General features: G+C 38.3%; 1 protein-coding gene across 34 annotated transcripts in view; it reads left to right on the top strand.

Moving 5' to 3' along the window:
• The window catches only part of LOC310893274 (uncharacterized protein), a 101,959-nt gene that overhangs the window by 47,120 nt on the left and 40,080 nt on the right, over positions 1 to 14,759 (top strand). For 24 of the 34 annotated variants that reach the window (XR_014578862.1, XM_083821974.1, XM_083821992.1 and 21 more), the window contains 2 exons: positions 4,697 to 4,789; positions 5,434 to 6,128. The exons of 4 other annotated variants lie outside the window; for them this stretch is intronic. Coding sequence is in view for 26 of the 30 variants with exons in the window: in XM_083821974.1 (XP_083678100.1) it covers positions 4,697 to 4,789; positions 5,434 to 5,574 (234 nt within the window). In the remaining 4 variants the exon portion in view is untranslated. Of the gene's footprint in view, positions 1 to 4,696; positions 6,129 to 14,759 lie in introns of those variants that run through there. 6 more of the 34 variants (XR_014578860.1, XR_014578861.1, XM_083821979.1 and 3 more) reach the window with 2 other exon arrangements.

The raw sequence follows: 14,759 nt of genomic DNA, 5'->3' as shown, positions 1-14,759 counted from the left end.
CCTTCGTACTGCCGGAGTATTTTAGTCACTTCATTCACTGTGGGATTCTCCTCCGTTTTCCAGGCTAGTATTGCCAATGAGTTGGCATATGATGATGGGGCACTCTGTACAAACTTCCGCCACATGGGTAGTGTACACCGGACTGCATCTGGATCTGCGGATGTTTGTGCGTCGTCTAGGTCCTTATAAATTACTTCCCGTACGGCCAATTCCCTCAGGTACTGAATTCCCTTCTCCATGGTGGTCCATTTGCTTGGTAAACATACAAGTTCTTCCTTGAAGAGATACCTTTCCTTCACAGCTGACAGGAGACGCCTCCAGAGGCTGCGAGATTGTGCTCCATCTCCAATTGCTTTGTCAATGCATGCGTCCCTAGCAAGGGATCCCAGCCGCCTGGCTTCCTTGCCCTCCAATTCCACATAATTGGCTCCCGTGTCCCAGCACCGGAGCAGCCAGGTGACAAGCTGCTCGCCTATACAGCGACCAAAATCTTTTCGCACATCTCGTAGCTCACGCTGGTATAGAGTCCGGGTGATTACTGTTGATTTTTCGACATCCTCATCCTCATCTTCAGTCTTCTGCACCTTTGATGGCCGGTGTAGAGTCCGGGTAGTTACTGTTGATTTTCCGACATCCTCATCCTCATCTTCAGTCTCCTGCACCTTTGATGGCTGGTATGGAGTTCGGGTAGTTACTGTTGATTTTTCGCCATCCTCATCCTCATCTTCAGTCTCCTGCACCTTTGATGGCCCAGCCTCGTCTTCACTACGCCCAGACTTAGCAGAAGACTGTCTGCGTTTTAAACGACCTGAGCCTCTATACCATTTTTTCACCTTGTCTACAGGGGCAACTTGCACTGCTACAGCTCGTTTCTCTGACCCAGCCACAGGGTCTGCCACAGGGGTTGGAATACCCTCTGCGGGGTCAACTTGCACTGCTACAGCTCGTTTCTCTGACCCAGACGCAGGGTCTGCCACAGGGGTTGGAATACCCTCTGCGGGGTCAACTTGCACTGCTACAGCTCGTTTCTCTGACCCAGACGCAGGGTCTGCCACAGGGGTTGGAATACCCTCTGCGGGGTCAACTTGCACTGCTACAGCTCGTTTCTCTGACCCAGCCACAGGAGTGGGAGCAGCTGCAGGAGCTGGGGCAGCTGCAGGAGCTGGAGCGGCTGCAGGGGCTGGAGCTGGAGCGGCTGCAGGAGCTGGAGCGGCTGCAGGGGCTGGAGCTGGAGCGGCTGCAGGAGCTGGAGCGGCTGCAGGAGCTGGAGCTGGAGTGGCTGCAGGGGCTGGAGCGGCTGCAGGAGCTGGAGCGGCTGCAGGAGCTGGAGCTGGAGTGGCTGCAGGGGCTGGAGCTGGAGCGGCTGCAGGAGCCGGAACGGCTGCAGGAGCTGGAGTAGCTGCAGGAGCTGGAACTGGAGCGGCTGCAGGAGCTGGAGCGGCTGCAGGAGCTGGAACTGGAACGGCTGCAGGAGCTGGAGCTGGAGCGGCTGCAGGAGCTGGAGCTGGAGCTAGGTTGCTAATAGCATCAATTGCAGCTCGATAGGCACAAGCCAGACCCCAGCACGCTACAGTGACTTGTGTCACTTTGGAACTGCCAGAGTCATGACACCTTTTTTTCAAGCATTCTGCCAGCTTTTTAGGATTTTGCAGTTGTTCAGGGGTGAATGTCCAAAACACTGGAGGTGACCACTGCTCTAGAAACCTGCCCATATCCTCCCACACTCCCTGCCACTCGCAACTATCCCGCCTCAAGACAGATCTCCGGATGAGATTCCTAAGTAGTTGTTTAACCCTCCACAAAATCTGAAGCGCATTCAGGAGACATAACAACAAGAGCAGGCTGGTCTGAGTATCCCAAGGATATTCAACATCTCGGAGAACCACCGTAACTAACTCGGGGGATAAGAGGGTGGTGGTGAAGGAGAAAGGGAGAGTGAACAGGTAGGGAAACATGTCTTCCCCTGTCCCCTTCACAGATTGGCTCCCTAACGAAAACAGGCAATAGGTGTAATTGCTAATAGCTTCCGAGATATGGGTTCCAAAGTATAGAGTCGATGTCAGTGCTGAGTACAAATACCAGGTTAAAGTCGTGACCAGATATTTCATCATTTCATAAGCCATTGTTACACCGCACAGTACCATAACAATCTTAAACCAGGGCCCGGAAAGGATAAACAGTGCAACAGGGAGCACATACAGAAAGTAACGCACCATAAAACTCAATTTGGAATACAGGTACAGCAGACTGGAGATTAAGGCAATCAACATCGTGACTAGCAACTATTAAGCAGGTCCAATACTTATACCAATTTTAGTTTAACACACTCTGGTCAGATTTGTCGATATCTCAACCCTTCGGGCCCCACGTTGGGCGCCAAAAAGACTGTTGTGGTTTAACCCGGCTGGCAGCTAAACACCACACAGCCGTTCGCTCACCCTCCCCCCTCCCTCTCTGGGATGGGGGAGAGAAACGGGAAAGTGAAGCCTGTGAGTTGAGATAAAGACAGTTTATTAAGACAGGAAAATAATAATAACAATAATAATAATAATAGTGATAATGGTAATAGTATTAACAATAATAATGTGTAAGAAAACAAGTGATGCACAATGCAATTGCTCACCACCCGCTGACCGATGCCCAGCCTATTCCCGAGCAGCCGGCCCCCCCACCCCGGCCAGCCACCCCTATATATTGTTTAGCATGACGTCAGATGGTATGGAATACCCCTTTGGCCAGTTTGGGTCAGCTGTCCTGGGTCTGTCCCCTCCCAGCTCCTGCTGCACCCCCAGCCTGCTCGCTGGCAGGACAGAGCAAGAAGCCGAAAAGTCCTTGGCCTGGTGTAAACACTGCTCTGCAACAATTAAAACATCAGCATGTTATCAGCGCTCTTCTCATCCTAATCCAAAACATAGCACCCTACCAGCTACTATGAGCTACTTAACTCTGTCCTAACTGGAACCAGGACACATACAGATTGTTTTTAGATAAATTTGCCCTAATTTTGAAACTTGTTTGGTTATCTAATTGTGCTTGAAGACTTGAGGGTGCTTTCTTATACAAGTCTGTTATAATGAGCCCTGACTCTCCTGAAACTTAAAACAGTCAGGATCCCTCAAACATTATGCTAATCTTTTTCAGAACATACTGTAAAGCTAAGCTCCCTGATAACTTCAGGGGGCAGAACTATCCTATAAGAAGGGAATTAATATTTCTAAGGAGTGCAATAATAACAAAATCTATTTCTTCCTTTGTGCCAATTTAAGGTGTGTGTTTGTTTTTAAACAAAAAGTGAAAAACAAGAAACACATACAAAAGTTTAGTGCTTATTGATCATATTGAGAAGGAAACCAGGAATACAAAACTGACAGGAACTTAAAAGGTTTCAGTTCACATTTTAAGAAGATAATACAAAGAGATGCATGCCCCTTATTAACTACATGCCCTTTCAAGCCAACCTAGAGTCCTCCAGATTCCCCCTCATCCTCGTTCTAGCCATTCCACCTGCATCTCTTGGGGGGAAAAAAAATACAGAGCTGGCCTCCTGCTTGCATTGGGACTGGTGGGGAGTTTCGGTTTGTGCAGAGGTTAAACAACTCTGCACTTCCTTCTGCAGGAGCAGCATCACTAGATCACGAAATGAATCCCGGAGCCTGTTTTTGAAAATCTGGCAAATTTGCATATTGGAATATGCATTATGCATATCTAGATATCTAGAAATGGAGTGATGCTGTGAGGGATGGCTTCCATTAAGGGTACACAGCTTCCATTAAGAGTACACAGATTTGGCATTTCAACTGCGCTTACTGTATGTGAAATTTAATTGATCTGGCTTAACGTGGCATAAACGGACAGCGGTGCTTTGCACCAAAACGTTTTCTTGCCACTTAGTATTTTTGATTCCAGAGAGAAGCCTTGAGGAAAGGTTACCATCATTTTCATTTCTTTGTCAGTTGAGTGAATTATACACACAATTACATGTATTAGCGACTATCTTCAGATACTAATCCAGGAGTGTGCGTTTTTTCACTTTTTTCCAAATTGTATTGTTTTTCATTAGAAATACTTTAAAAAAGTTTTTGCTGTAAGCTTCTTATTTATATACTGAATTACCACTGTCTATTCGTACTTCATATTATTTTGTTAAGCTGGAACAGTAACACTGAATTTTTTTTCTCTTAACAAAGGTATGTTTTCTAGAATCAACTTCCCAAACATATTAGTTGTATTTTTGATACAGCTTACCATTTTAAGAACACTTCAGTTGCTCTGCAGTATTAAAGAGCATCCAATTAAATTAAGTTGGCATCAAGGAATATGTTGTGCTCCTGCAAAAGGAAACACTCTCACACCTTATAGAGAAATCTTAATGTCAACGATCACTTTGCTTACGTATTTATCCTAATTATAAAACATTTTCTTATTTTAAGTGAATCTTACATAACATTCAAAGTGTCTATTTTACATTTCAAATTGAAAGCTTCTCTTCAATGTAGCTCTCAAATTATAATATGCAAAAGCATAAAAGGATTCTACTTATAGAATTGTAGAAAGTTTCAAGATATATATTTTGAACTTCCTTTTGTTTCCTTTAAATTGTTGACATTATATAATAAGTTGCATTCTCTTGCCTCAGGGATGTACCTCTTAAGAATGCAATGCCTAATGTTCTGTCTTTATTGTTCTTTCTTTGCAGTTCCAGGGAGACCAAAGTTTAGGACACAATCACAGGATGAGTTCAGAGTGTTCATTTCATCAAGCCATGATAATTGACAGGGTTGATAAACTAGTAAGTAAAATTAGTGAGCAACTAAGGATGGGATGAACTAGATGAGTGTACTGTGTTTGTGAAAAATTGAATGAAAACAAATAGAAAGCAGCTGTTCTTCAGTTGTCTAAAAACAAAATTTTTCAATTTTTAATGTAAAATATAAACCACCATTTAGTAAACTTTTCTATCTCACCAGAATACTACTATATTCATCAGGATCTGTATTAAGAATATGTCTGTCTTAATTTTGCGGTGTTGTACAAGCTTCAGATCACATTCCCTGAATCCCACAAGAAAGCACTGATTCTGTAGTTCAAAAGATCACCCTAGTCTGTACCATTGCTTCTACTAGTATGGATAATTACATGGCTCAAAGCAGAAGGCCTTGAACAAAGAAAGTAACAAAACTCTTCTATAATCCACAGAGTTTGCAGTAGTTAATGGGCATGAAGTTCATCCAGCTTTTTTTAAAATGAAATATGTGTTCATTTTAGAAGAGCTTTCATCCTAGCAGCAGCTGTGTAAGGCTGGGCACTATAATGGTGTAGCCTGTAGATGAAAGAAAGTAACATTAGGGATGCCCATACATTTGAGTGCATCAGAAATTTATGGGGTAGGTCGAACAATTTGAAGATTCAGTGTCTGTAATGTCTTATCTTCAGCAGCCCTTCTGTGGGGGAAAGCCTTTGTGTGGAGTTTCTCATTGTCTCGGCTATTCTAACACTGGATCCTTCCTGAACTTTCTTGTGTGGGTTTGCCAGGGTATCAAAAGAGGATACCTAACACATTCCTATAAACACTGAAGATTCTTATTTTGTATGCTCTGGATGTAATGTTCAGCATCACAGCACTGGAAGTTCTGTTTTATCTTATATCTTTAGATTATCTAAGTGTAAATTCACAAAGAATAGCTATGAGTGGGACCCTGGGAAGTCGTTTAGCTCTTTCTGGTCCCTAACACTTCACAAAAGGAATGCAAGTCCACTGTTTTTGTTTTCTTGTTTGTTTTCCTCAAAATAGTTACTGTTACAGACTTGTACGTATTTTTAGTTTCTAAGTGACTTGGCATACATTATACAGCCACTATTTTCATAATTCAGAATCATGTGAAAATCTGCAGGAAATCTGTCTTGGATCCAGTAGCGTTGAGTAATTTTGTTAAGGAACTGAATGATGGAATAGATGGTATGTTTATTAAACTCAAGGCAACAAAAAGATGGTTGACACTGTCCAGTATCTTGAAGCCTGAGTTAAAATTCAAACTAATCTTGTCCTTCATTTTTTATGTCTTTTCTCTCTTTTGTCAATTCCTTAATTAAGAATATTCTTAATAAAAATTAAAAAATGAAGAACTTCACAGGTTCACAAGATGGATATGACCTAGTAAAATCAGGCTGACATTTGTCTTTTATATATAAAACAATACTTCTGTGATTCACTTTACTCAACAGTAGTCAGGTTGTGTGTGTTCTAGTAAATTAAATATGCCAGAGGCTGTCACAAAAAAACTGGCGCAGGATGGCAGATATGTCTGATACCAAACCATTATGCCACTTACTACCTTTCAGAAGAGGATGACTGGATCCAGACCACATGCTGAGAATTGTTTCTTTCATATCTTTGAGAATTATTTTGAAAAAATGGTAGTTCATATCGGTCAAAATATGACGAAGGACCATTCTAACAATTTAACAGTGTAAGAAATTAAATCTCACAGCCTGTAAGTATTCCCTGGAAGTGTTTCTTTTACTAGTACAGACATAAGCATTGGCTAATACTTTCAGTGATGGGCATCTCAATGCAGTCACATAAGACTGAAAACTCACAGGCAGAACCAGAAAAAAAATAAAATAAAGAAGATGCAATAAAATGGCTTATAAGCAGAGACTGAATAAATTGCAAGAATTTATCCTAAAGAGTTGATTGTCCTTTCTTCTCCCTCCCTCCCTCCTGTTACCTCAGTGTTTTTCAAATAAATAAAAATACTACACTGTTTTGATCAAAAAAAAAAAAAAAAAAGAATTTATATTGTAATCATGACATATAGGGTGAGGTATTAAGTAAATTTTAGCACAGACTCCTCAGATAAGACATGGAAAACATTCTGCTCTTAAAGAAGAGAATATTAAAATAGGTTGCTGAAGAGATTATAGGGACCCCATTCTCAGATGTCCTAGCCATAGAAATATTCCTTAAAGAATTACATTGCTATAGGTCTTGATGAGGAAGGAGGGAAATCAAATGAATTTTCTTCTTGCCATGGTTTTACATGGTTGTCTTGAAACAACTTCGCATTGCTGAATGTATTTGGGGAAAGTCATTATATCCCCCTTACATTAGCTATACCCTGCTTCAAAGCAAAATCAGTTTTTATTTTTGATATTCTTTTATTTGTGATTAAAATCTCTTTTAGATGCAGTCATACCCAATCTTGTGTATGCAAGCAAAATTAGTGGTTCTCTATTTTTTGATCTTCACAGTTACTTGCCAACTGATAGTCACACCATTATATCTCAATAAACAAATTTGCATTTAGTTGGCAGTTTCACATGCCATAGGTGTTTCTTTATCTTGTTTTCATACACTGCTGTCAAGGAATGTTTGTCTGGGCTGTGTTTATTAGATATCTCCTGGTATATGGATGCTCTTTATTTAATATTTGAAGGAGTTGTATTGAAGGTGAGCTGCTATTCCATAATATCCAAATACGTGTGTAAGTTAGGTCGGCTGTCTTCCTGTTTGTTTTCTTTCAAAACCAGGGAGGAAAGAGAAAAAGAAAAAAAGTTAACCTCATATCCTCCAGTATGCTCTTAGTGAAACTGTAAAATTATAAAACTAAGTCCCAGTACTGATCTCTGTGGTACTCGACTCAATGTTGTACTTCTCTCCACGTGGATGTCAAAATTGCAATTATAACTGGATTTAAATTTGTTTCTTATGGAATGAGAAATAACTAGGTTTAAAAACAACTAACTTTAAAGCTTGTTCACAATATATTCACCTTTTTCACTGCCATGCTAGTTTAAAGTTTTGCATCTGTTGGCAAGCCATTAGTTTCAACAAGAGGTGACACAGTTTCTGTGATTTTCCACTTAAGCAGTGGAAATAGCCGTGTTTCATTTAGACTGACCAAGAACCTCATATATTTCTGTTTTTCCTCTGAAAGTCACTATTTTAACAAATATTTATCAAGCATTATCAAAATACTTTCTCTTCATTTTTTTTCCCCAAACCTTCTGCATCAGTTTTATGTTCATATATGTACCAATGTGTGTTCTTCAAAATTCCTATTTGCAGAAGATATCCAAATTTTTCAGGTTTCCTGAATCATTGCTTATTGCTCTGTTTCAAGGTAAGGTTTCAAGGTTTGTTTCTCTGTTTTCTAAGGGTAAAAAATCACACTCAAGGTAAAAGGTGGAAGACCCAAACTCTGTTTGTTTTAAAATTGTTTTATAAATTGCTTGACAGCATGTTTTATGTACCTACATATTTATTATAAACACATATATATTTGTCTTTTAAGATTAGTATATGTGAGTATCCATGCTTCTTCAGAGAAAGTATTGTGTTGGCATTCACCAATAAGTTTTTAAATACTTTCTGAGTTTTTTCTGTTCAGTTTCTAGGCTTGTCAGTCATGAAAGTTTTAGCTTCTTCTCTGCAACAATTACTTACAGTTGAATTTTTCTTTCCAAAAAATGTAATTCCCTCTTTTTTCAGTCTGTCAAAATTTCTTTGATAAAATCAAGCTGAAATTATATTATAGTTTCTATTTTTGTTTCTCCCGTTTTTCCATTATTTTTCAAAGGACTTGTTTGTGCCCTCTATAGCTTGCTATGACATAAACATTGTACTAACTTGAGGCTGTGGTTTATTATATAGTAATAGGAATGAGCTAATCAGTATATAAAGTCATTCATTGGACATTCAAATAGGTATGTCAGTAAAGTGGGAAAAATTGAACACAAGCTGGTTTTACTTAATACATACATACCCCTTGTATTATCTTTTATAATGACATGCATATTAATGATTTTTTTTTGTTTCTATTTTTATTTACATACATGTTTATTTCACTTTGGTCATTTTATAGCTCTTAGTCTGGCAGGCTTTCAGTGTTCCAGCTCAGATATTGCTTTTCTCCCAATTACTTGTGAATAGCAATGATCAGATGTTTCACTGAGATATATATTTACATACTTTTAAAATGGCAGCTTTATAACATGAATATAGTGTAGCAGAAGGCCATGCAATGACCGCACCTCAGTACTGGTGGATGTTTGTGTTATCTTTTACACTAAGCTCTCTGTATTAATGTAGCTGTAGTCTGAGGATGTAAGTAAGATATGGAGATTTATAACAGTTCAACACAACCTGTTTGAAAATATGGTAGAGCAGACAGGGCTTTTGATGTATGGATAGGAAGATGATACAAGGTACCCCCATTTTACCATGAAAACTTTTTGACTGCAAAGAAGGAAATTTCAAAGAACTTACAGTGTAAGGAAGTTTGTATATAATCTCAGGGGACCAATTTTAGCATATTTAAATAATAGTGGTATACATAATTTTGTGTGTGTCTTGATTGAAATACAATGAGCTGTATATGCTTACAGTAGCAGTAAGCATTTTGGGCAGATTAAAGGCCAACAAGGTCATAAGAAAGTTTATTTTGAAACCTTGCTATTGACTTTTTAACTCTTATTTCTCTGAATGTGAGATTTTTATTTTTTTTATTTTTTACTGTTTACGCCAGGAGAAAAATTTAATATACATGTCTCTGTGTGTAAACAATAATGTAAATACTATTTTATGTATTATGTTTAAAGACAACATTCTGTACACAATGAAAACATCAATATAATGTTAAGGCAGGTTGATGGGGAACACCCAAATCAGAGTTAATTACCTGGGATGTGATACTTACCACACTGATTTCCTGCAGCCTGTTGATATGGTCAGACAGCACTGCAGAGTCTCCTCTCCCCATTTCAGGGGAATGTGTGCTGGCTGTCTTGAGTATGAATGATAATTAACCTTGTGTGTTGCTGAAAGTGGATCAATCAGCACACGGTAAAAAATCATCATGTATAAGAAGCAAAACAAGCAAGTAAGGCTTGTGAGTTAGAGTAGAATGCACCCTTTAAGATTTGATGTTTTTTTTTTTTCCATCATAGTCATAAAAGTGTACAAGTGTGATGGGGGGAAAGGCTAGAAATTCTTAGTATAATTTTGTAGCCAACTCAGAATGCAATATGCTATCTTTTTAATTAACATTTCTTATAATGCTACCTATATGCACAAGTATTTCTGGAGCCCTTGGAAAAGCATTGAGAACCACGCAGCACAGAAAAGAACCTTCTCCAAAGGGAGCCAAATAAGAAAAATAAATGTATTAAAACAAATTAGAAAATTTCAGGAGGGGTTTTGAACATGTTAATGTCCATGGAATCTTAATCTAGCCCCTGAGTGCTTCTGTCCTGCAATCTCAGTGAAGTGGAGCTCCATTTGTGAGGGCATAAGGAAGATGGAGGGAGTAAATGTATGTGTGGGTAGGAGAGCGGTGATGGTAGGATGGGACTGTGAAGTTTAAGACAGCATTGTCCTTCATGGGCACAGGGAGGTCAAGTTAATGAACAGTGGTAAAAAGGCACCTGCTTATAATTATAGAACCAGTTTGCTATTTTTGCAGTAAAAATATGCCTCTGAAGCACTTCTCGTTGGCATTTCCCAGAAAAAGGTTCTTTGCTAGCCTGAAGCATGTTTCCATACCAAATTTTCCATGTACTTCCATGCACGGTGGAAGTTTGAATTTTGAGTTATACTGGAAAGTGCAAAATAATTTTAATAACGACCCTATTATCAGTTTTTCTAAATCACATTATATGATATTGCATGAAATTTTGAACTAAAAGTGTTTGAAACAAGGAAGCAAGTATTAAAGCCTATACCCATTGAATAACTTAGTGCAGTTATGGCAACTTTATTCATATGGATAGTTCAGTAACTAGAAGAGGACAGAGATACTATGGAAATCTGAGCTGTTCTCCAAATTATTAAACACTTGTATTAAAAGGGGAAAATTACAAAGAGCAAACTGGGAGTCAGTCTTGTCATGCTTTAAAATGCAGTTTGCTCTTGTTGGCACATGTTACCAGGCAATGGTCCAAGGTTCGTGCCATCAGCTTGGCTTCTTAGAACTTCATGTCAAAGGCCATAGTAGACGTTGCACAATCTTTCAAATATTGTTTAGTCTTTTTTTATGAAGAAACTCATTCTCAATTTTTCCACGTAGAATTCATCTCACTCTTTCTGGTAGTGCCAAATGTATTTTCTAATTTTTAGTAGAGACACATTTAAAGAGAAACCTTACTGATGCTATTGCTAAGTATATATTGGCCAACATCTTCTCAGGGGACCTGGATGCATTTCTTCTACACATACAAATAACAACTTGATTTTGTTGAAAATTTTGTGAAACTTTATGAAAAAATGTGCAAGACATGAACAATCAAAAGCTTTCTCCTCAAATGGGAGAGCTTTTGAGAAAGGGTTGAATAATGTCTTTCATGCTCCCTATATTCCCTGCCACGCATTCCACCCCCCCCCCCCCTCCCCCCCAGACACACTTCAGATGACACCTTGCCTGAAAATAATGGCTTGCTGTTGTGATACCTCCTCTTGCTGTCCTCACAGATGCAAAACTGTGCCAAGATTTAAATAATTTTCTACTTCCTGGAAGTGATTAACATAAATCAACTGATTTACTTCCATCTGTCAGGTGGCAAAAGATTAACCAACAGTGCTAAAGCATGTAATTTGTGGTGGTTCACTGTCAGGAGAGACAAACAAGTCTCCTAATTGGAAATTGACAGCTCTGACACTCATTTGAGCTAAGCTTTTCCTTGCATTAGCTCTTGAGTCACTTTGCTCAATCTATAGCTAGTCATTAAAACACCATGAAAGTTCTCTCTGCAGGTACATAAAGCCAGATCCTTGCCTGTGGCAGACTTAATTAAGGTAACAGCTGGATATTCAATCTTCACACAAAAAGAGGAAAATGCAAGTGATGTTAATGCTTATTGAAGCACAAGGAAAGGAAAGGATTGTATGAGCTGGGAGTGGACTTGTCATGGCAGTGGTATCATATAAATAGTAAAAAGAAAAAAAAGAGTAAATGTTAGAAGGGGGGAAAAAACATGCATTTGTTAGACATCAGCTCAAACAGTGACTAAACTATAACAACATATGTAAACTGATCACGCTATATGGGCAAATGGCTTCATTTCAAAACTAAACATCTGCAGGCTTGAAGTGTTAGGATGTGGTTCTGAATTCAAATGAGCTAAAGGTTTTTGTAATGTAATTTCCTTGTAGGAAATATTTGTTTATGGAGAGTCTTCCCTACAAACAAGTGCAGACAACAAAATTACAACTTGCGTCATATCCACTACGTACATACAATGTATATCCTACAATTTTATTTTTTTACTGTAATATGTTGAGAAGATTCTTTGGGTATGTAATTAGGACACATTCCTTGTAGTAGAAATGGAGGAAGGAGAAAGGTATAGACTATTTCTGTTTATGTTCTACTTACTATGTTTTTTTGGAATAGTGATTGAATATCATTGTTTCTCTGTTCAAGAGAACTTAAAACAGCACTATGTTGGGCATTCACACCATGGAGATTGGTCTTCCAATTGTGTATTACAATCTTTTCCATTAAATGATCAGGTTCACCTTCTCAAATGGTGGGATATTTGTTTCTTTTGACTTGCTGTTGGAAGGCTTTGGAAAACTCTTGTGTTTGCACTGGCTGGAAGCCTCCTTTAAATTGTCAGCCTAAACAAAAGGCTGGAAAAGGCTACTTGCACTTAATTTAGACGGATCATTTTCATCTGCACCTGGAATACTGGGTTGAATTTTAGTAATCTCATTATCAGTGTTTTCTTTCACAAATTGTAGAGAGTCAGAAAAAGGAAAGTTTTTTTCATAAATTTATAAAAAGATAAATTGTTTCACTTGTTTAATTACTTAAACATAGCAGCAAAGGTGAAAAAGAAACAAACTGTAGACAGCAGAGTGAGTTGCCGATTTAGGGCTAATTCATGCTGAAGCAGTGCTGAGTACATGGATCGCTGACAGATTCCCATAAGGATTCATCTTTTAGTGCTGACAGTCACAGTAGGCTAAAAAATAATGACATCCTTAAAAAACAAATATTTAAAAAGCAATAAATATTGGTTATTTGTATTACTATAGCTGAGTCTCTGATGTAACTTCAGTGAAGTCAATAAAGCTGCAGTAGAGATAAAGCTGTCCTAATCTCTGTCAGCTTTAAACACACATTTTTCAAATCCAAGTCATCAGCTTTTCTCCAGTCCTTACTTTGGTTTTACATGTTGTAATCTTTTATTGCATCCCACTCAGTGCCATAAAGGGACTTTTTTTTTTTAATCCTTGTTAGGCTTACTTCAGGATTCTCACAGCAGCTAGCAGCTCTTTTACTTGCATAGAAACAGTATGAAGATGTGAAGTGGAAGTATGTCAAGTGAGGTAAATGAAGTGTGTTTGATTCTACTGTTAGCCACGAGGAAAGGAAGTGGACGGGTTCTGTAAGAGACAGCTGAAGTTAATGACCAAGAGAAGTGGATAGCAAGAAGAAGGCATTTAAATCCTAACAGGAAATTATATTTTCGTATGTACAACTTGGAAGAGGCAATGTTATGACTTTAGGAAACCATTGGCTTTGAGACAGAAGAGCTATAGTCCTGCTATAGAAGAGCAGGAACAAAATCTATTCAGTAGACTGAAATTACACAGCCTTAAAGTTTTGCTTTCTTCTTTCTCATTTATGATCCTAATATATAATCAAAACTGCAAGGAATGAAAAAGTGAATCTCCAAACAGTTTTTGCCATTGAGATACATTTGAGTTAAGCTCTACTATTTGGCTAGTTAATATTTCAAATACTTAAAGGTTCTATTTCATCTTTCTGAAGACTTCAAAAAGTATATGTTTTCATGAAGTTTTTATTTACAAAAGGAGAAAAGAGATTATGGTCACAATTCTCTTCCTGAGGTGTAAGCTTCTACAAACAAACTTTTGAGACACCTGAATGATCTTACACATGACACAAGCCTGCACCATTCTGGAAGAACTGAAGGTAGGATATATCCTGAAGTGGTGTTAGACATTTGTAGTCAGACAACTGAATTTCACACAAATTTGTTTCTTTTGTTAAAAAATAAAAAATCTTAAATTCAGTTCTTGTCAGTCAAATACAAATATATTCATTTAAGGTTCCTGAAAAGGCAGTTGGGTACCAAAGTCCAGGCAACTGAATCCCAACAATGTTATCTCATAATAGAAAGTCACCTTCAGCAGACCTGAAAAGTGTAGGTTAAAAAAATATGTTATTAAAGGCAGACATGTGTACCCGTATTTATGGTGACTGTACAGGTATTAGAAATGGCAGATGTATGTCTTACTGCCCATGTGTGTAAATTTATTATATTGAATTTTTACATAGTCTTTCTTAGTTCATGTCAGTGTTACACTATTCTACCATATCTCCTGCAACACTAAGTAGATCCAATTTATTCTTTACATTCCTTACAAAACAAAAATCATCAGTGCAAAGATAAGCTGAGACTGCATATCTAGCCAACAGTGCAAGACTTAGCACAATGAAAAATACAAAGATTTAACTATAACTCAATTAGCTGTGAAATATATGCTTTTAAATGAAGGCTTTCTTTTTGGTAGTTGCGGGTTTTGTTGTTGTCTTATGAATAAAAACTCATAAAAGTTGCCATGAGAAATGTCATTAAAGTCTTTTAGGCCCTGCACAGTACTGCACAGAAGGAGAAGCGAGAAACTATATGCAACACAGGGCTGAGGTTTGGATGTTGGCTCTTACCTTGAAACGTGAATGACGTCTAAGATATTTTTATAGTAAATTTTACTAGTGGTGGAAATTGCC

The sequence above is a fragment of the Anser anser genome (assembly GCF_964211835.1).
Source record: "Anser anser genome assembly, chromosome: 2".
NCBI classification, from domain to species: Eukaryota; Metazoa; Chordata; class Aves; order Anseriformes; family Anatidae; genus Anser; species Anser anser.
This window is presented reverse-complemented; position numbering and strand designations above follow the sequence as displayed.